The sequence below is a fragment of the Pollachius pollachius genome (genome assembly GCF_949987615.1).
Source record: "Pollachius pollachius genome assembly, chromosome: 2".
Taxonomy (NCBI): Eukaryota; Metazoa; Chordata; class Actinopteri; order Gadiformes; family Gadidae; genus Pollachius; species Pollachius pollachius.
Genome location: NC_136935.1, coordinates 16731922 through 16754724, shown reverse-complemented (window position 1 = coordinate 16754724; position 22803 = coordinate 16731922). Strand labels below are relative to the sequence as shown.

Genomic DNA, 22803 nt, shown 5'->3' with positions numbered 1-22803 from the left:
ATAAGACAACCCCTTTGCTGATAGTGGGGAAACAGGACTTAATCCAAACTAACAAACTGAACAGAACCGGAATACAGGCTCTTTGGTAGCACCTGCGCTTGGTTTGTATATGGGGCCCTAATGGCTGTTTTCACAAGCGCAGGACTGCTGGCCTCACGCTAGCAATTCTTTGCTGAAAGAGGCAAATTGGGGAGAGAGGAGGAGGAGGGGAGGAGGAAACTAAAAGGAGTGAACTTGTGCGATGGGGCTTTAGAATGTATGCGGCTCCGAGCCACACAGAGCCCTCTGCCTTCCAAAGTACACTCTGTCAGGCGGCAAGCGAGGTGGATCAAAGCAGAGGATCACTCATCATCAACCTGGCTTCTCTCTCTCTCCCGCTCCTTGCAGACACACACGCACAAACACTGGCACTCACGCACACACATATGCCAGCCCTGAGCCCGGTCATTCACTGGAGTCGGGTGTTATTCCTCGCCAGGCCTTTAACACCCCACTGCCAGGAAGCCCCTTATGCTTGTTTTGTTTTTTTAACTGGGTCCATTCTTTGTGTATTGCTTCATACTTGATCCAGACTGATACAAACTGTATGTCTGTTCTTTTGACGAAAATGAATGATTCACACACATTTGGCCGGAGGTCAATATGCTACCTCATCGTGAAATAATATACGAATCCAGCCGCAATCAGTGCAACCCAGACCCCAGACCACCCTACACCTATCCATCAGGCCGGCGCTGCACATCGGTACCATCTGAACTCCACACTCTGCGCCACCTCCTTCACGCCAAGCGTGCACCCGTCTCCAGATGCTGGCTCGGCCCAGACCGAGCGGTCACCAGAGTGTTGTTCTTGGGGGAGAGGCCTAACGGCCCGCTGCAGATGCAGGTGGCTTAGTCTGGGGGAACACAACACTCTGCTCCGCTACGTGCTCGCCGACGACGTCTTATCCAGGCACAGGGGAAACGGCGGGCGGGTCCGAGAGACTGAGCAGAGTGTTGAGCAGCTTGTCCTCGCGTGCTCTGCTCCACGTCTGCTTCCCTGCGATCGAATTAAATGCGCTTCATCAAATCGACTTCTAAACAGAATACCATGGAACTGGTTTCCCCGCCAAGTGGAGAGCATGAGTCCTATATTTAGATAACGATGGAGACATCATAGCTCCTAACTTTTGAAAGCATAAAAGTTTGCACTAAAACTATGCACAAATGATGCTCCAAATGATATCCCCCTGTTATAAAGATTAGTGGACTTAAAATGACAGGAAATAAATGTCAGAATCTGAGGAGAAGTACGGCTGGAGTATTGGTACATGAAGAAACAATGTGGAAACCTCATCCTGTAGTTAAATGTTTGTTAGTCTCTCTGCATATTTTGGAAATATCTCTAACCACTGTCAAACCAGAACAAATGAGCTTCTACTGCTGGAGATCTGGAGTCGATTTCACTGTTGAGAGATGATGTATTCTGCTTTGTAGTGTCACTGTATGTGTGTAAAGGATTACTTCATGAAATCTAAACATTGTCTTGCTTTAACTGTACATATGTCACCCAGAGTGGGTGGCATGTCCTGGGTGGGCTCCACATTGCATTACCCCATAGAGCACCATGAATCAGAGGTGGTTGATTTTGGCTTATCCACATGCCCTAGTACAGATGTTAGCAAATCTCCCTGTAAGGTTGAGTCTATAGCGATCCTTTGCGGATGGCCCATCTCTATAAGGGAAGACAGTAGAGCCCTGCCTCTTTACTGTGATTGGTCCGATGGTGTTGGTGGCCTGTGAATGGTCAGTTGTTGTGGAGTTGTGATGGCTTGTGATTGTTCCGTTTATTGATGAGCTTTGATGCTTGTGTTTGCTCAGTTGATGTTGAGCTCTGATGGCCTGTGATTGGTCGGTTGTAGTTTAGAGCTGAGGTGGTCATTCCTCTGCTGTTTTGCCATGTTCTCACTGGGCTTTTACAGCAGGAGATTTGAACCTCGAGGTTGATAGGAAGGAATTTCAACCCTAACTACACTCCATTCTTCGTTCAGAGCTTTAAATGCAGGCTATTCCGCTTGTCCTTCCCGCATTATCCTCAGCGCTGACCTACATTTCTGGAGCCCTCAGAGTGCGAAGGCTGAAAGGAGATATAAATGTAAGGCCGAGCACATATGGGACTGATCAGAGAAGCATTTCTTTGGTCGGTGAAATTCATGCTGCCTGCCCTTCATGGCGGCCAAAACCCTTGTGGCCATAGGCCCGAGTCCGTGTGTGTGTGTGTGTGTGTGTGTGTGTGTGTGTGTGTGTGTGTGTGTGTGTGTGTGTGCGTGTGCTCTGTTTGTACGTGGTGTTATCATGGGTGACTTACCCCTCATGTGTACATATGTAATACCTTCGCTCCCACATCCATTGTGTTTAAGTGAATTCAGAGACGAAAACTATTTTAGTAGATATAGTAATTGATGCTCATTGTCTGATTAGTATTTTTTTGGGGTTTCAAAAGTTTTTCTGTATATTGACTTTACCACCACATTTTATCATGAGCACTGTGACTGAGTATGACGTTGTGTTCAGCACAAAGATGGTTGGCGACAGTAACAGAAGAGCCATGCCAGAATGCGCCGCTCTGATCCACTGTGATTGTTGTCAGCATAGGGGGGCGTGTCCACCCTTCCACGGGGAATGACCTCATATCGATTGCAACCGCTGGAGTAATTCAAACTAACTGACGCCGCTTACACGCCAACTTCTGCCACTCCGTGTGTGTGTGTGTGTGTGTGTGTGTGTGTGTGTGTGTGTGTGTGTGTGTGTGTGTGTGTGTGTGTGTGTGTGTGTGTGTGTGTGTGTGTGTGTGTGTGTTCGTGTACGGAGATACTCTTACGCCTACACTTCTTGTCGGCCCCACCTCCCTTCTCCGTCCGCACTTTTTGACATGTGTTTCTACTCCATGTGCGAGTAGTGTTACTCACGGCCGCTCACAATCGGACACATAGACGCTACTGTAGTCTGCCCAGGCTAATACCACACATGCAGCAGGGAGGGAAATCCATCTCAGGCACGATGGAGGGGGGAGGGTGGGGGTGGTATTTCAGGTTTAACTTTTCTAATTGGGTACTGCTCACAGACAAAGTTAAGATTATGGAAAAAATCATAATCACGATTATTTGGGTCTATATTGAAATCACAATTATTCAAACGATTGTTTTTGAGTTTGTAAACACGATGTATTTATTCATTATGTCTCTCAAAAACACTTTGTAACTGAGAACTTTGAAATTCGCCTTAAGAAATACACAAAATTGTCCAAAAGAAAATGTTCAAATCTTAAAATAATTTATAGATATGTATTCAGCTGTTCTGCACTTTCTATAAAGCATAAAAAATCAAAATCAAAATCAAAAACTCGATTATGTCAATTTTGTGATCGTTTGACGCTAAAAATCGAAATCAAAATTCGATTAATCGCCCAGCCCTACTACTCAGTACTGAAGTTGCATTCGCCACATTAGCTATTGGATCGTATGTCAACGTACATATTGGAGATGCAAAAACTGGCCTAAAAAAAACGAACCCAAGTGAAGGGGGAGCTGCGTTTTATCTGGATGAAAAGCACTATAACGTTGTTTACATTTCTCCACCGATTTCATTAAGTTGTATTAATTCAAAGATTTGTGATCTACGACGTGGATAATAAAGACCAAAGAAAAACTAACAGGCCCGTCTTGGCCTCTCGAGTACAGCTGACGCATCGAAGCAACTGCCAGGATCGGTCAATGCGGCGTCTATTTATACAGGTCTATGCATAAAAGCAGCAGACCCATCATTAGTGTTACGAGCGACGCCTGTGTTTGTCCGACCATGTCTCTGGGTGAACAGTCAATTGAATCATGATCAACATTTAAGTTTCACAAGCACGCAACACTCCCCTTAATTGCCTTGCCCTTTCTTCTTTGGCCCTTTTAAGTCCCCTTCTTCCCTGCTGTCCGTCCCTCCGTCCGTCCGTCCGTCCGTCCCGTGACCAGCGTGTTTCTCGTCCCCAGGAGCTGCTCCCCCTGGTGCTCTCCTTCGAGCTGCCGGCCATCGTGCAGCCCGACCCGAGCTCACCCAGCGTGCAGCACATCTCCCAGACGTACAACCTCAGCATCTCCTTCAAGCCGCCCACCCGCCTCTACGGGGCCTCCGGCGTGGTGCGGGGGTCCCAGAACAACACCACGGCGGTCAAGGTGAGAGGGCTGGTCCGTCTCCGTCTTTGTCTGGCTGGGGCTCATGACCTGCGTCTGACACCTGCCAGTGTTTTCACTGGAAATCGCTCTTCACCCGAAATGGTGTTTGATTTTATTTTTTTGCAATACATATAAAGCTGTTCTTGTTTTGGGGCGTGATTTCCGTTCAAAGTCTGAGGAAACGTAACACCCTCTAACAGTGGTTTCAGTGTAACAGTGTAAAACCTGTTGACTTAGAATTATTCATTAATGACAGCACGTAACCGGTCTGTGAATGATCACTGGGCCTATGTTAAATATATGTTCAGGCATTAATACTTAAAGATGGTCGTCAGGGAGACCGTGGGTTTAGAGAGGTATGGGCTCTATACACATGCAGGCACGCACGCACACCAATTTACACACACCACAGATTTACACACGTGCACACTCATTTACACACACACACACACACACACACACTCACACACACACACACACACAATGTGTGTGTGTGTTTTTCAGTTTTAATAAGAGCCTCCATAGTTTCCTGAGTGTACCTCTCTGCACAAGAAGAAACCCCAAAAACAAAGCTATTGTAATGATTTGCCCAACTCTCACACTGTATGGCCCACCAATGGACCCTGAGTACATCACAGCCCCACCCACACGCCCCACCCCTGCCCAGCCACCCACCGCAGCACGTTTCATTCCTTCTGGCACCAGCAGGACTGGAGGGTGCTGAGAGACGTGCGGTCGCGCTGACTGCACGACTATCGGTATGAACTCCCTAAAAGGAAACCGGGGGAAGAAAAAAAAAAACGAAAACCATATACTGTGCAGTGATCTTAACATAGCACTGGTCTCTCTCTCTCTCTCTCTCTCTCTCTCTCTCTCTCTCTCTCTCTCTCTCTCTCTCTCTCTCTCTCTCTCTCTCTCTCTCTCTCTCTCTCTCTCTCTCTCTCTCTCTCTCTCTCTCTCTCTCTCTCTCTCTCTCTCTCTCTGAAAGTAAAATAAACAAAGTCTCTCGCTCTACCTGCGCCTTTGCATGCAGAAGTGCACACTTGCACATTTTGTGCGCGCGGAGAGAAAAGCATACACACAGTCTGGCCTGTCCTCGGGGTCTGGAGTTGAGTGGTGATTTAAAAGCCCTGGAGCCGAGCCCTGGCCATGCATTCCTGTGACTATAACTCCTAAACGCTTGCATGCGACAGGCCCAACCTCACACTGCACGACCCCATTCAAAAATGAACCATGAGTTTTAAGATGTAATGTTCCCGTGTTACCGTGTCCGCAGAACGCTCTTTTTCTCCCCTCTTTGTGTCGGTATTTGTGAATGCAAAAGTGTAGTATGGGGGGGGGGGGGGGCAGGGTTCACTGATGGTCCAAAGGAACAGGAAGAGGTGCAGGGGATTGGAGGAATAATATGCATGGCGTGTCGTGCGGTGTGGGCAGACCCGTGCAGAACCTTGAGGATTGTCAAAACCACGTTGGCACGCTGCGTGCTGCTGGCCCCGCCGCGTCGACAGTCCAACTCCGCACCAAGAGTCGCGGCTGCCATGGCCGTTACATCGCGGTTTCCTTGCAGTTGCACCAGAGAGGTGTGCTGTGAATTGAAACCGCGCTCACCAGAGGTTAAATATTACCAAAGTGGTTGTCAAGGAGAAGCTTGGTATGGTGGTCCTTAAAGGGCAAGAAGGGGTGCGTAATTCTATGTTTTTTATAGTTGACGATATGTCCGATGGAACGGCCAAGCACGGTGTTTTTGCCTGGATGCGGTAGACTTCTATTGTTGACCCAAAGCACATTTAGACAAGTCACATGGCCGTGCTGTTGTCTCCGCAGAAACCATCCAAACTATTTTGATGGAGCTGTCAAAACGTCAGGGTTAAGTGACAGCTAAGGCTTATACAACCCCGCCTGAATGCATTGTGTATCTCTGTGAAAAGCGAATCCATCAAGAACTGTTTCATAGCGCTAGGGCCTTTAACTTCATCTAGTTGCGGGAAGAAAATCACAAATACATTTATTTTCTTTCTTTTCTTTGCTTTGAGCTTTTGCGATGCGTCAGGTGTCTTTCATACACAAAAGCTGTACGGACTAACATCATGTATCTCCATTTGTTCCCCCCAGAGGGGCACTGCTCTGCTGCTGGAGCACCTGGCCGGCAGCCTGGCCAGCGCCATCTCGGTCAGCACGCACCTGGACATCGCCCCCCAGCACCACCTCTTCATGATGGGGCGCAACGGCAGCAACATCAAGCACATCATCCAGAGGACCGGTGCCCAGATCCACTTCCCCGACCCCAACAGCCCCCAGAAGAAGTCCACCGTCTACATCCAGGGCACCATCGAGTCAGTCTGCCTGGCCCGCCAGTACCTCATGGTAGATACCCTGTGTGTGTGTGTGTGTGTGTGTGTGTGTGTGTGTGTGGGGGGGGGGGGGGGGGGGGGGGGGGGGGGGGGGGTTGTGTTTGAGAGTGTATTTGTGGGTGTGGGTGTCACTGTGTGTGTGTTTCTGTGTGCATGCATCGTGTGTGCGGGTTCATTTTGGTGTGATAGAGTCCGTGTGTGCGTGAGCGCGTGTGTCTGTGCGCACTCGTGTGTGTGAAGCAGAAAAAAGGGTGGTTTTGTTTATAGGTATCCCTTTTGGGTGGACGGTATTAGCTTAGCGATAAGGGCTCATTTGGGTTTTGTGGCTAGCGGGGTGAAACGGCTATTGGCTCCCAAACCGCGCTCCACCACCAGAAGTAAGAAGTAAACTAGGGGTAACTTATCTGCCACATCCAGCAGAGCCGTGCCGAGTGCGGCGGCTTTAATGGCTCTATTGTTATGCTAACGTCAGCGTGGAATGCACGATTGATGGCGTGGCATGCGAGCAGTTAGCCGTGGCTTTGGGGAAAGCTCACCAGCGGCCGCCTCAAGGTTTCTCCACGGCCTTGACCGAGACGGCCGCTTACGAAACGCCGCCATGTCGGATCAGCTACGATGTATGTATGTGTGCGTCCAGTCACCACATGGATGTTACTTATTATTGTTGCTGAGGCTTGCCTGGGGTTGAGTATCACATCCACACTGATGGATTCGACAGATCGCGGTCAAATAGTCGCGGTCTCTCTTTCATTCCTCGTATAGATTTATTTTGCATTTAAAGGTTTTACTTTGGCTGCCAATGCTGCTTGTTTTTAGGGAGACCTCCCATATGGATTTCTGGATGCCTATTTTTTCTTAAATTGCTGGTGCAGCCATTTCCCCCCCCCCTCCCACCATGACTGCTGAGTGCTGAGGCTCCCTATTCCCCCATTTAGAGGACTAAATTATAATCAAGAGTTGTGGTTTTCCAGAGATGTGTAAAAACGACGACCGCTTAATCATGGTTGGCCTGTGCTTTCTGCTGAGCTGGGGCCCGGAGAACAGGACGGCTATAAACACGGCTGGCTCGCTCTGGATCCCTCCATAATGCCCGGATAAGTAATTCTGTTAGGCCTGTCTTCTCTTTGTCTGCGGTGCTGCGGCTTTGGCCAAGAAGAGCATTTAGACAAGCGGCATGGAGTCATTTCAGTAAACAGAACGGTTCTGATCGGGAGCTGGACACACAAGAAGGGGCTGGGGGGCGGGATGGAGGTTAGGGGGCAAATATCTGTGCGGAAGGAAACCTTAAAAAAGGGGACCCTGTTTTATAAGCAAGAAGAACAAGGAGAGAAAATGAAAAAAGGCCTTTAGAGTGTGGTTGAGAGTGCGTGAGGCTCATTGGCTCGAGGGCAGGGTAGCGGTTGGGTGGGGGGGGGAGTTGGAGAGAGGGTTGGTGGTGGGGGTGAAAGTTGAGTGAAATGTCTGACATGTGGAGAGTAAACTCTACTGCCCATAAGGCAAAGTACTCTCCCTCCCTCCCTCCCTCCCTCCCTCTGTTTCTCTGTCAGCTGAATGTAGATTAGACCCCCAATTTCTCAGTACCAGTCTGGCATATACCCTGCTAATTACACACACACACACACACACACACACACACACACACACACACACACACACACACACACACACACACACACACACACACACACACACACACACACACACACTCCCACTCCCACAGTCCCAATCTGAGCACTTTCCAGGAGTCTGCCCAAAATACAGATGTTTGTGGTGCTTGCGGTAGTGATCATACAAAACAGATTGCTCTTGGAGGAATTTCCCAGGCCCCTCTCTGCACCGAGTGTGTGTGTGTTTCTGTGTAAATCTTTAAGTCGATTATGCACACTGAGTAGAGTGAAGGTTTGCAAATAGTGCACTACAACTGATTTACTACTGATGTAGTGTGTGAAAGTGTCCACACTCAGACTATTGTATTCATTGTGTGTGTGTGTGTGTGTGTGTGTGTTTCTCCTGTGTGTGTGTGTGTGTCCAGGGCTGCCTGCCACTGGTGCTGATGTTTGACATTAAGGAGGACATTGAGGTGGAGCCCCAGTGCATCACAGCCCTGATGGAGCAGCTGGACGTCTTCATCAGCATCAAGCCCAAACCCAAACAGCCCAGCAAGGTACACTCACTCACTCATGCATGCACGCACTCACCCACTCACCGACTCCCTTTACCATCTGTTGAGGTTGTGCTGCTGAAGTTGTCTGATTCCGTTTACCTCCTGGCTGTAATCTCATAGATAGAGTATCGACACAGACAGTTAATGCATCAGTATTATATGGCGTTTTTTTGTCAGAAGTATGTAGAATATATGATGCATGACTTGGTTTTAATATAATATAAATTTCACATTATGATATACCGTCCACTTTCACAACCTTTTCATCCCAGAGCTGTTAGATCATATGCATTCAGGGACCTTGTCATATTGGTTGAATCTATTCTTGATTTGGTTGAACCAGGGTTGGAGAATAGCTTCAACTACTAATGAATAAGGTGGGAGCATGCCAAGCTCTCCTCCATGCTGGCACCGGTCCCCAGATCCAGCAGGCACTGGTGCAGCCATGCCAGGGTAAACCCTGGTCCTGCCCAGATCTCTTCCTAAAACCTGCCACTGACACATTTTAACGAGGTGACGGCAGTAATCTAGGAGACTTTCCGATGTTTCTGCCGCTTCTCAGGACAGTAGTGGGTAGAGGGAGGGAGATAGATGTACAGAGTGGAGAGCGGGAGGGCCTGGGAAACATTTGGGCCAAGGCCTGGCACACTGTCAGGGTGTAAAGTCCTGGGTATGGTTTTTGTTATGGTTTTATTTCTAAAAAAAATACATTTGATCAGAGTTTAGCTAAGCTGGAAATACATGAGAAATTGTTTTGTTTTTTGAGCTGGGGTTCAGTCTTAATCCTTTATAGAGTTAATATTTGCATCTGGAGTTGGGCAACCGGGATCATTTCAGTGTAATCGTTGAGCGATGACATCTGTTCCTCGCTGGATCAAGAAATCCCTCTCTTATCATCCTGCCTTTGTGTGCCTTGCCTTAAGTGTTCTGCCGTTCCAAACAACTCCCATCTCCCTTGCTCCCAGTGCTTGAATCCCTTCCATTCTTCAATTCTCGACCTGTCGTTGCCTCAAAACATCTACTCAACTCATCGCTCTTTCCCTTTTTCCGAACCACCCCCCCCCTCCTCTCTGTTCGTCTCCATATATTTCACCATCTTCCACTTTTGCTGCGCTCCTCTGCACCACATGAATACCGTTTCCCTCTCCTCCAATCACGGTTCCCCTTTCTCCCATATCCTTCGGTCCACGTTGCAGTCGGTCATCGTCAAGAGTGTGGAGAGGAACGCGGGGAACATGTACGAAGCCCGGAAGTTTCTCCTGGGTCTGGAGAACAGCGGGGTGTCCTCGTCTTCCACGTCCGTGGCCGTGTCCCCCTCTTCGTCCTCCTCCTCTTCCTCCAACAGCAACGGCCCCTCCATTATCTGCCCGGTGGGCCTGGACATCCTGACCTCAGCTGGCCTGGGGCTAAGCACTCTGGGTAATTTCATGTTGTTTGTGTTATATTGGCTGAATGTTTCTGGAAAACAAACCTCTTAAGTGTAATTTGGTGTTTTTGCAATTACTTGCGTTTTCATAACAAATTCCCATTACAGAGAAATGGGTAAAAGATAAACTGTGTATAGTATGCCATTTTTCAGTCAACCAACGACATAGCAGAGTTATGCAAAACGTCATCATTGGTGGCACCCATTGAAACTCAATGTAATTATAACAAATGATGTTGGAAAGTAAAACTATGTCATTTGAAAACTCTTTCCTACCACCCAAACTGTATAGGCTCAATAATTTAAATCAGCATACTGCCCCTTTAAGTGTTTTACTGCAATTTTTGTGGAAAGACCTTCAGTGATCTTTGCGGTGTAATGTAAAAAATTTTACCTACACCATATATTAAGGTCAATGGAACCACATAATAAGAAATGTCCATGGTAATACGTTGCGGTTTTCCCCCATTAATCATTGTCAGCGAATCAAGACACCAGCAGTAAAGTAGATTTAAACGCTTCATATGGGAGTGGTCCACAACCTGAGTTAACTGCGACACTTTGGAGTCCACTTATATTTGTTCCCCCCTTCACGTACACATGATGGACCGGCCCGACCATCAGAGAATAATAACATCAACAATCACTTTCATTGGCTTCAGATGCATCATGATTCACAGGGGGAGTGAGAAACCCAACGGGGGGAATGTGTAGGAGTTTGTTGGTCCGTCAGCCTTAATTGCATGCACAAGGCAGCCAGCCAGCCAGGCACAGAGGCCATGTGTTGTGCTTCGGGGATTCATACTCACTGTCAATCACTCACTCATTTAATTTAACCCCTTGTTGGTTTTAAAGTTCTAGTTTTAGTTTGGTAATGCTGGCCCATGTTTGTGTGAATCTCCTACATCCTATGCAGCCCTGAGGACAAATAGCTCATTGTGTGAGGGTCAGGCTTGTGGCTTTAAGGAGTCCGCTACGAGCCTTCACTTCAGCGAACACCGCTGCGGTGTGATGCGGAGAAGCGACCGGCCCCGTGCTTCCATGAACAATTAAATGCGCAGTCCTGTAGCGTGTCACCGGGGATTGACAGAATTAGGACGCGCACACTTGCCTGTTCCAGGGCGGTCTGTGATGGGTCAAGTAAACGGTGCCAACGGTCTTCCCTAAGAAGCCAGTTCACTGGTGCTCTGGCTGCCTTGTCGCACAGATTTGTGTTACAAATTGCTTTTGCCAGTGTCTTTCCACTGCTTTCTCCACACCCATTGTTGGGGTTCACACTTGATTGAGAAACAAGACTGTAAAGCGCGTAACATATAAATTGAATATAGATATTTTTAACAATCAACAACTGGTGTTGTCTATATTTTGGGAACTAAGCTAATAGGTGTAGCTATCGCTAGCCCGGGGGCCCTCGGATGGCCGTGCTCAGCCACTTCCTGGATTGTAGTAATTGCTACATGCTTTTCTTACACCGATTACAGGCTCCTTCTGCCAGGAGAATCCCTTTTCGCCTTATTCTAGGAGCCAAACTAGCCCCTTGTTAAAGCCACAGACATACTTCTTCGTCTCTTCTGTTTTCAACTGTTTGTGTTCTCTGCACTCGATAGCACGGCCGGGGTCGGCTCAGCAGGAAACAAAATGCGTGCCCTTGCACCGGCGGCTTTGGGGGTTTTCCAGGGAAAAAAAAGATTATCCCTCTCTTACTGATACTCTGTTTGATGTCGATACGATTCTGGCATTCAGGCCTGGCAAGGCACATGTTTATTTTTTTTTTCTTTCTCTGGGAGTATGTTAATGTGCAGTGGAGGAGTGTGTGGGTTAGCTCTTCTTCTCTGAACCTCAGGTCTGTTGGGCGCCGCGGTGAGCCACTCCATGAACTCATCGGCCGCTCCCAACTCGGTGCTCAACGGCCTGAACGCCTCCATGGGCCCCCTGCAGTCCGCCAGCACGCCCAGCAACGCCGCCTCGCTCTGGCCCAGCTCCCTCACCGGCTCCCAAGGTTCACCGCTCTCAGCCCAAACACGGGGCTTTTACTTTGAAATGACAACCGATAAAGCTCAGTTCATGGGAGGGCAAACAAAAATTGGAATATACGTTTTCCACTGATTTTGATCTGGGTTATTAGGAAAGGACAAGACATATTTCAGACCACGCAAAATATTTTGCAAGGAATTGACCGAAATCCAGACGGTCTGCAGTAAGTGGATGCGTTCTATGCGATTCATAAAGTTGCTGGTTGCTCATCCCCGTCTTCGGTCTGCTTCAGGTTTCTCATCTCAGCTGCTGCTGCACCCCGCCACCCAGGCCACCCTGAGCAGCATCCTGCTGTCCGGGGTGCAGGGCTACACCCAGAACACCCCCTCCCCTCCCCCCGGCCTGGCCCCCATAGACAAGCAGTCCAACGGGGTCCCGGACTGCTCCAAGGGCCCCTGCTCTCTCAACGGCCACGTCAAGGTAGACAACCGTTGCTGTGTTTATCTCATCAAGCACTCCCTTTGATTCATTTTATGTATTTTTGAATAACACACACATGACACACACAGTGTGTGTGTGTGTGTGTGTGTGTGTGTGTGTGTGTGTGTGTGTGTTCATAAACAGACGCACACGCACACACACACATCTTTGCACACACAGAACATAAAATGTTTGATTTAAACAGTTAGACTTTAGTACAGTTACTCTGTGAAATCTTACAATAATAATCAATACATGTGTGTGCTTTGCATGTGCGTGTATGTCCAGCACCCCAGCTCTGTGTATGGAAGGATGTCCAGCGCTTCGCTAGGGGACACAGTTCTGAGTCCGTCCCAGTGTGACTCGGTGCAGGAGGCCAGCGGACACAACCCGTCAGAACCGCTCTCCAGCAAGTCCAACCAGGATGAAGGTACACTCACCCACACCTGAGAACCCAGTGCACTAGACTGCAGTGGACCAAGATAAACTATTCATTTCCGCCCTCACAGCCAAACAGCTTAGATGTTGGCCTTTAATGCTTTAGTCACACCTTTTATATGCGTGCACTGGTTTAACTGCAAGTCAAATACGACTCTTTTGAAATAACCTTTACGGGTGGAATGCCTTTGGCAGAGACACACCTTTCACCTGGCGGGGTTAAAGCTGTAATATCTAACGCTGAATTTATTATACACCTGACTGTGATTCACCCCCACCGAGAACCCGACCTGGGACTGCTTTACAACCAGTAATGGATAAGTCAATACTCTCTCAGACATGCTTTTCACCTTACTCGAAGTTCACAGTGTGAGACCTGCAGACTCTGCACTACGCCCCCTCCCAGCTTGAGATGTATGTAACTCCATACCCACTCAGAGGAAATATAATATAAAACCCTCCTTGAATGAATGCATTCATATTTCCCGATACTTGCAGGCCAGGCATTTTAAAAGTGCCAGTGGTGTTTGTTGGGATGGAGCACCACGACGTGCTCACTGCCCCGGTGAACCCGCGGTTCAGCCATGAAAAAAACAGAGGAGCCTTCATTTCCTCCCGCTCTTTGCGCATGCGGATCCCTCCTCCCCCTGTGAAACCTTTGCTCTCACGCGTCTCACTTTTCCCTGCGTGTTTTTCCGAGGCGGCTCTCCCCCAGCGCGGCTTGTCCCAGTCAGGTTTCCTCGCCCCTCCCTCCCTCCCTCCCTCCCTCCCTCACACCCCGGACCTCCTCCCGTGTCCCAGAGTAGGGTTTGGACCAGGCTGACGGCTCAGCTATGTACTATTGAGAGGCAGAGAGGGAGAGGGGGCGGGAGAGAGACCCACCCCTTGGAGCATCGTTAGCTTGACTGACATCATATTATTTGGCAGCCCCCATGCAACACATGCTGCCCAATGAAAGGCACTTCAACATGCACACATGGAACTCGTAATACACATGCACACTCACTCACACTCACACACACGCAGGCACGCATGTTCCAATAGAGACGCACGTGCACATGATTTTAATTACATAAGGTCCAGACAGAATAAGGTAGAGCGGTAATTTAGTTTTTAATAAACCCCTCTGCCACCTTGAGACGTTTTGAGTGATGTGGGTAATGCGATGTCACGAGTCATACAGGCAATCCTTTGATGCAGGGAGCTGCTTGTATCGGGAACAGACAGTTCCCGCTGTTCCCTAAACAGTTTGAAAAAAAAAATGAGGCGATGCACAAAGAATATTAAGGAACTGTGTATCCAACGTGTTTTTACGGTAATGTTACTGTCCTCAGAAAACATGTTAAATGCATCAAACGGGACAGAATAAAATGTTATTTTACGTGTTCATTTGCATGTTTCCCATAGGCTCCGACACGTTTGTTGAAGTGGGCATGCCCAGAAGTCCCTCCCACTCGGCGAATGGGAATGAGCTAAAACAGATGCTGGCTTCCTGCAAGACGTCGTCAGGGAAACGGCAAGCTGTGGAGCTACTGCAGGGAACCAAAAACTCTCACTTACAGTATGTTCACAATCAGCAGCCAACAGTAACACAAGCCTGTGTACAATCTCTGCCAGGGATAGGAAACACTTAAAGGTTTCCAATCAAAGCTCTTAATATATGTACGATTATACAAGATGCTTCAGTGCAACATTAATATTGTCTGGATATATGCTTAGACATGCATAAACATGGTGTAGTTATAAATGCATTTTAGTTATAAAAGTTTTGACGTTGGCAAGCAAGCAAATAAACGACGACTAACTTCATAAGACGACATATAACGATTTTAAACATCACTGTGTGAATAATAAATAGATAACATCAGTTGTGAAAATTCATCCTAACAATATTTAAGAACCCCCCCGACATGATCAAACCTAATTCTGAGTAGTTGTTAGTTAACCGCGCGAGCAGGTACGAACCAACAATGACCTCTTCACGGTCCTAGTACACAGTTCTGTTAGTTGTAGTCCAATACACATTATCAGCGGGTATCACCAGTACGCAGTAGCCTGCCTGATGCTTATCAATGCTTGCTTCTGCTCGAGAGGCTTGTCCAAGCTAATGTGGACCACCCCCTTACGCCCCCTCCCCCTCGCTACAGCTCTGACTGCCTGCTGTCGGACACGGAGTCCAGCTCCTCGGACAGCCCTGTGGCGGACAAGAGGGCGCCGGGCAGCGAGCGGGCGGCGGAGCGGGCCGCCCAGCAGAACGAGAGGGACAGGATCAGACTGTCCCCCCAGGCCGCCTACGCCAACATGCAGGTGAGGAGGGACCCCCGCTCACACTGACCCAACCTGACCGTGTCTGCGTCTCTTTGGTGGTATCCGTCTGACAGACATTGTGTCTCTCGTCTTGTATGTGTCTCTCTGTCCCTGTGACAGAGAGACAGATGCCGTACCAGCCTGTCAGGTAGACCGACAGATGTGACGAGAGCCGCTACATCAATCTATAGTAAACTCAACCCCCTCTGGGGGTTAATTTCCCCACCTGTTTAGACAGAGATAACCTCTTCGCATTGCTGACTATCAAAAATTGTAGGAGATAAAAAAAACAAACTGTAAACTGGGCCATTGACATCAAAATGATTTGTCTTTCTTTTTAGGCCTTCGACTATGAACAGAAGAAACTGTTGGCCACCAAAGGTAAGTGATGATAAATTAAAAAAATATGGCATTATTCGGGAAATATAGGCCATTATTGTGACCTTTTTGGTGAGGCCTCGTGTCCTAGTGTGTGTGTGTGTGTGTGTGTGTGTGTGTGTGTGTGTGTGTGTGTGTGTGTGTGTGTGTGTGTGTGTGTGTGTGTGTGTGTGTGTGTGTGTGTGTGTGTGACCTCAGCCATGTTGAAGAAGCCAGTGGTGACGGAGGTGCGGACGCCCACCAACACGTGGAGCGGCCTTGGCTTCTCCAAGTCCATGCCGGCGGAGACCATCAAGGAGCTGCGCAGGGCTAACCATGTGCCCTACAAGCCCAGCATGAGCACCACCTTCGAGGTACGCACCTCACCCGTCCTCCTGGCTTTGAAGTGCGGCCTGCGCAACATGGCTATTGATCTTGCGTTTTTTGCACGTCGACTCACTTGCTTTAGATTTATATCCGTGGCCTTTGTATGGCATGAATCATTTTTAATGTACTGTTGTCACAAATATGCTCCTGTGCTTTGCTACTGGTCCCTCTTATAAGACAGCTGCTTAAAGTCGGAAGAATCGCAGTCTGCTACATCAATTCAGTTTCAGAAAAAAAAAAGATGAAAAGTGAACCATTTTTGTAATTATTCCGATGGGGACCAAAGGAGAACTCGTATCCTGGGTCAATGACGCCAAAGGTCTGACTTCTCCGGAAATTTCTCCACGGATACAGAGTCAATGTTTTTCTAAACATTCGTATTAGGCAGTTCTCTCCTATACTACAAATTGGCGTATTAGATAGAGTTCTGTTCTTTGTCATGCCTAACTGCCAATAGAAAGGAAATGGCAAAATCACTATTATGCCAGTTTTCTCTGCCACTTCTGCCATTCATCTCTATATTTTTCCAATGCTTCTTCTTAGCCTCTTCTCTCCAATGGTCTGCAACTGTGTGTGTGTGTGTGTGTGTCTTTGCGTATGTGTGTGTGTATGTGTGTGTCTTTGCGCGTGTGTATGGCGTGTGTGTGTGTGTTTCTTTGCGTATGTGTGTCTTTGCTTAGGTGTATGTGGTGCATCCGGGGTCACCCCAATGTTCCCCAGGTCCTATGTTCCCTGGCTGCGAAGGGTTAGGGTCAGGTTTAGGGTTATGGTTAGGGTTAGGGTGAGGGTTAACCCTAAACCTAACCCTAACCAGCGGGATAAATCAGCTGGACGTCTGGTACCGCCATCGCTAAGAGCAAGCAAAGGTCGATCAGCGAAGTCACAACTTTTCTCTGTTTTGGGAACACTCAAAACTCACCTTTTCAGAGTTCACCTTGACTCTGCATAGAAACAATGCACAGCCACCATTGAATGTTGTACGTCCTGGCACTTGTACATTGCACTTATTCAAGGTACTAAATTGTGTAGCATCTACAGTAGCTGCTATCATTGCTTTACACGGGGAATGGGTTAGCCTAGCGATTGTAATACTTGCACTTGGTTCTATGAACATCTTTACTGTACCGACAGCGATATATTGTTTCACTTCTTATGACAAATGTACTTATTGTAACAAATGCACTTATTGTAAGTCGCTTTGGATAAAAGCGTCTGCTAAATGCCCTAAATGTAAATGTAAATGTAACCATAACCAATAGGTGGAGAGCCATTCTAACCAATCACAGGCGAATCAGAGGCGAAAAAGGCGGTACTTGCCCCTACCATCCTACGAAAAAAAGATTCACTCTCCGGATCCTATGTTCCCCGGTCACGGGGAACATAGGACCCGGGGAACATAGGTACTCTCCCGTGCATCCATACCCATTGCGTCATCAACTTATGACCTCTGACCCCTCAGGGCTCGCCGCTGTCCCTGTCGCGCTCCAACAGCAGGGAAGGCATCGGGAACGGCAGCGACTCGGACAATTGGCGTGACAGGAACGGCCTCAATGGTCTTCCCGAGCACCCCGAGTTTCCCCCGCCCGTGGGCAGCCCCAAGAGGAAGCAGAACAAATCCGGTTGGTTGAATCCAGACTCTGTCCCTTTTTACCGCAGTAAGAACGGATCTGAACTACTAGGAATTATTTGGGATAAACAGCTTTGTTCTGGTCCACTTTTGCTAGCGTTGTCGCAAAGGATATGGTTTCATGTGTCATTAGTCCAAAAGGCAAAAGCTGTAGTTTGTTATTTTTTTCTATGCATGTAAAATACATCACAGCATGACCTGGCTCGAGGACATGCCTGAAGCAGAAAACCTTGGGTTTCTGTGGCACAGAACGTGACTCCTGAGGTCATTCAGAAGCATGAAAAGGTTCAGACTGCAACTCAAAGCCACTAGAGGCTGCTAATGGCAAAACGTTACACAGAGACGCAGAACTGGGCTGAGGTTGCTGTGATCATAAACAAGTATGCAGAGCCAAGGTAGAATGGCGCGAGTTTGATGGCAGGTAGGGTGGCCAAAACTTAGAAATACCATTGTGTAATTACACAAACTAAACACATGTTTGTAAAATTGCATTGACATCGGCTTGGCTAGTCCGTTAAACGGCTTTAAAAATGCCAGCAACTCCTTTCAACTAGGCGTTTTTTGTTGTAGAGTTGTACTTTACACTCACACCGTTTTAGGTTATGCTTCGGACTCTGCATCTGGTAACCATTTTAACAAACTGCTTCATTTGGGAGGTGTTTTCCACGGAAAACATACTTCCAGCTAAATAACCCTAGCATAATAAAGAGACATTTTCAATCTTGCTTGAAATAATAATTGGCTATTTATTATTAAGAACTGAAACATATGACTAATGTTATGACTATTCCCTCAAGATAGTTTACCTCCAAAACATTTGTTGAATGTACTTTATTGTGTCTTTATGTTCTTCCTATTGCAATTTATTCTCTGTTTGTTTTCCACTTCATCTTGAGAAGTCATGTCCAATATCCTATGTGGAGGAACCCAATCTGGACCATTCACAGTTAAGCAAACAAAAGACTGCAACTAATCTGCACTAGACAAAACTTGTCAAGCAACTTTCTGGAATTTAGTTTGAAACGTTTTTTGGGGGTTAATCTTAAATGATTTGAATGTATTTATTTAATCTGTTCTTTTGTTTTTATCGACTTTTATTCTAAGCAACTGACAGCGACTTTTACACCTCTTGCACAACTTGCTCAAGTGCGCCTTCCTGCGGGTGCACTGCTAGACATTAAGGGTTTTCGAAACCCGTGCCCCAGTGTTGACGGCTGATGCTCTGTGTTTGTCCCTAGCCGTTGAGCATTACCTGAGCAGCAGCAGCTACATGGACTGCATGTCGTCGGTGACGGGCAGCAACGGCTGCAGCCTGGGATCCTCCCTGAAGGGCTCGGACCTGCCCGAGCTCTTCAGCAAGCTGGGCCTGGGGAAGTACACCGACGTCTTCCAGCAGCAGGAGGTGCAGTACAGCACACACGCGCGCGCACGCACGTGCACTCACTCACACACAACGCCTGGCATCGTGTTACTTAGCAACGAATGGAGAGTGAAAAATACACATTAGAAATGAAATATGTTTGTGCGTATATTTAACTGGTAGAATTATGCAAACAATCTAAGGAAAAGAATGACTTCTAGAGACTGAGGTACTGTACACATGATGATCAATGATAGATGTCATTGATGGTCACTATTTCCTATTCTTTGACCATTTTTAAAGGCCAATGAGCAGGTTTGCATTCCTGGTTTAATATTGGGCTAAAGAAAAAATGGAAAGTATGTATCCAAATCTTATTTTTTAGACTTGCAGCTGGACGGTATTGTGCAGTGCACAGAGCACCCCTGGGGTCACATGATACAGAATAAAACACCAAAAGCGAACTTGGGTGTGTCCGTATCTTACAGTACGGGCACGCTGAAGTGAATGGAAAAAGAATCACAATGCTAATCCCAGAGCATCCAGCCTTGAGAATGATTAAACATTCATTCAACCATTCATTCTGTGGCACACTTGTTCCCCTATAGTCATATGAACTACCTCATTGGTCTCATGACACAACACTCCACATTGCGATTGTTCTTGGCCATTCACACCAGCTTGAGCGTTTGGCTAAGCCTTAGTAACGTCAATGTTCAGTTCGAGTTTTGGTCTGCATGCGTGTGGACTTCGCATCACAAAAAACAACTCAAGCTGTAACTTAAGTCTCAAAGTATGAACCCAATTTCAAACTGGATTTGCTTCATACTTTCCCTACACATGAGTTAACAGAGGACAGCACATCTGCCCCTTCAATATCCTGTTGTCAGAACCATGGCCTGAACACTGTGACCGGGGGTAACTGTGCTCTGTGACCCTGGCAGATTGACCTCCAGACGTTCCTGACCCTTACGGACCAGGACCTGAAGGAACTGGGCATCACCACATTTGGCGCCCGCAGGAAAATGCTCCTTGCCATCTCAGGTACCCGATGAGAATTTAGTACTGCATGCGTTATTCATGATCATAGTAGTTCCTTTTGGGATCATCATAAATAAGTCAAGGCATGTCGTGCTATAAGTTATTAAAGGGCCTGTTGCCGGCCACAACTCTCTTAGTGTCATTCACTTTCTGAATGTTTTCCTGTCTCTCCCACACACAAAAAACACACACAAACAAACCATGGTCTGGAAGTGTAGCAGTGCTGGCCGTCGTTACGGTTCTGCTCTGATAAAGGTTTATGTGGGCTGGAGAAGAGCGGCTCGGCCTCGCCAGACAAAATTGGCTAACGGGATTTTTCTTTCTTTTTTATTATTCTTGGCTGCCTTTTTTTTGTTGCAGTCAACCCTAACCAAAAGTTCAAGTGAAACCTGTCTGTGAAACCAACCCAAACACCCACTGTCCTGAACCCTTTCTCAAACAACGCACACTGTGATCGCGGCCCACCGCTAGGAAAGACAATGCAAAGGTATTTTGTCCTTTTAACCTCGAGGAGGAGAACAGTGCCAACACGATAACCGATATTACCCTGAAGACATCCAAGGGAACGTGCAGCAGTTATTTCTCACCCTCTCGAGCGGATGAAGAGCGATGAGGCATTTTTGCGCGGTGAGCTCATGTGCTCTGCATCCTCCAGCTGCCTCGGGGCCAGCAGCCTCGGGGCTCGCCGGGCCGAGGAGAGCGGAATGGGAGGTGCTCGCTGCTTTTCTGCAGATGTCGGTGCAGTTTACCAAAAAAAATACAAATATCAGGCCGGTACTCCCGACACAAGTGTCACCTGTCGTCTAATATCATCTGTTGAATATTCTTGCACTATACATTTTGTACGCAATATGTTGAAGCACATTTTTTCGAGATCAGTACTTTTTATACTCATACACAAGGCCCACATTGATTCCCTTCAACTTGGAATGCCAGGAAGGGTTCCATTTTAATCTCAGGTGATGGCCTCAGCACGGAATGAAAACAGGTGCGTTTCCCACCACCGTTCCTCTCTCCCGCTACAAAGGGATTGCAGTCGACGCAGGCAACGGCCGTGTTCTGACTCGCTGGCCCGTCCGCCTGTGAAAACTGTTGGGGAGAGCAACTTGTCTCCAACAATCAGACTAAGGCTTTCCCTGGCAGGAGCGGAACATCTAGCCGCTATATGAATTATTCACACAGCCCAGAAAGCTGTGTTTACATTTGATTGAAAATGTATTTCTCAAAGCAGCTGCGGTGGAAGGAAGCCAGTGGGATTTGAATGGTTGTGGGCTGACGTTAGCCGTGCCATCACTATGCATTTTTCTTTAGTTTCGATTAGTGTGATTCTATGTTGTCGTTTTTTTCTTTGCATTATATCCTCCAATAACATTCAAAAAACAACTTCCATTTTATTGAATCAATGGAGAATCCTACGTTTGCTGTACAAGAATTTCGGCTGTATAAATAGGAGAATAGGGGGAGAACACGAGCGACCCAAACTCACATCAAACATTGTTTTGCATCGTTTTCTTTGTTTCAGAGCTCAACAAGAACCGGAGGAAGCTGTTTGAGCCCCCCATCAGGTCCTCTTTCCTAGAGGGCGGGGCCAGCGGCCGGCTGTCTCGCCAGTTCCACGCCAGTGAAATGGCCAGCGTCAGCGGGCGGTGGTAGAAACAAGATGGCCGCCTCCTGCCAGACCGCCGCGCCTCGTACAACCACCCAAACACGCTGCGACCTAGCCGGCGGCACCAGTGGAACCCAGCCTAGCGCTGGCGGTCTCCGCTCTCTTCCTTCCTCCATAGGCCAGGGCCTCAGGCCTTCTCTGGCTGGTGATAGTTGTTGTTGTTTACTCCTCCTGCTTTGAGCTGAACTGAAGAATAATTTGTTTGATTTATTGCCATATGTAAAAAAAGAAAGCCATTGTCTTACCAAAAGTGCCAATGAAAAAGGGGGGGGGGGGGGGGGGGGGGGGGGGGGGTAAAGGGATTTCTCACATATGAAGATCAGTGTTCACTCCTCATTGGGGTCAATGTGGAGCACATTTACGAATGAAGGATATAGATATTGTTATACTTATGAAGTTAGGGTACGGTGTTGTCCACTTTTGTCAAAGGGAACAGGCTTATGATTAGTAAAATAATTAAAATCATTTATCACATTGATACTATGCTGTGGTATCGATGACATGCACTTTAACAATGCTAAACATTTGCCTGTGAATGCCTCATTCCTTAAATTAGAATACGTACTCTGGTGCATTTTTGTATTAACACAAAGCACAGATGCAGTTTTTTTGTACTTTACCAAATCGAAGCACTTAGCCAGGGAGATTTGGGGGTTGGGGCGGGGAGCGTGCCAAAACAGTTACATTTTCTAACTTTTCAAATTTTTACTTTAACAAACTCACACCAACAGGAACTTCCTCAATGTTGCTCCTCTTTAGCTCTGGGCTGCCCTCATTGTTTAGAGAGTGGACGTTTCTTGAAGGTCAGTCTGTTTGTGTTAAGTAACACACAACTGCAGCCATACAACTTAACCATACAAAACTAAAAAAAAACTAATATTGTACTCACAACTTTTATTTTACTATCATTTTAGGGGAACACGTGGGATGTTTAACGGTAATCAGTTTACATATCTGTATGTTTTAATCGTTTTATATATATATATATATATATATATATATATATATATACTGTATGTATGTT

At 47.3% G+C, this 22803-nt stretch overlaps 1 protein-coding gene across 1 annotated transcript in view; it reads left to right on the top strand.

The window, feature by feature from the left end:
- bicc1a (BicC family RNA binding protein 1a) overlaps window positions 1-22027 on the top strand; it is a 52727-nt gene extending 30700 nt beyond the window's left edge. Inside the window, exons 7-21 of the mRNA XM_079730865.1 lie at window positions 4019-4201; window positions 6314-6565; window positions 8585-8716; window positions 9913-10135; window positions 11986-12141; window positions 12409-12596; window positions 12885-13026; window positions 14442-14595; window positions 15182-15341; window positions 15683-15722; window positions 15918-16072; window positions 17545-17704; window positions 18951-19114; window positions 20017-20116; window positions 21636-22027. Coding sequence (XP_079586991.1) covers window positions 4019-4201; window positions 6314-6565; window positions 8585-8716; window positions 9913-10135; window positions 11986-12141; window positions 12409-12596; window positions 12885-13026; window positions 14442-14595; window positions 15182-15341; window positions 15683-15722; window positions 15918-16072; window positions 17545-17704; window positions 18951-19114; window positions 20017-20116; window positions 21636-21766 — 2340 coding nt within the window. The 3' untranslated portion in view covers window positions 21767-22027. The remainder of the gene's footprint in view (window positions 1-4018; window positions 4202-6313; window positions 6566-8584; window positions 8717-9912; window positions 10136-11985; window positions 12142-12408; window positions 12597-12884; window positions 13027-14441; window positions 14596-15181; window positions 15342-15682; window positions 15723-15917; window positions 16073-17544; window positions 17705-18950; window positions 19115-20016; window positions 20117-21635) is intronic.
- Window positions 22028-22803: the final 776 nt, after the last annotated feature.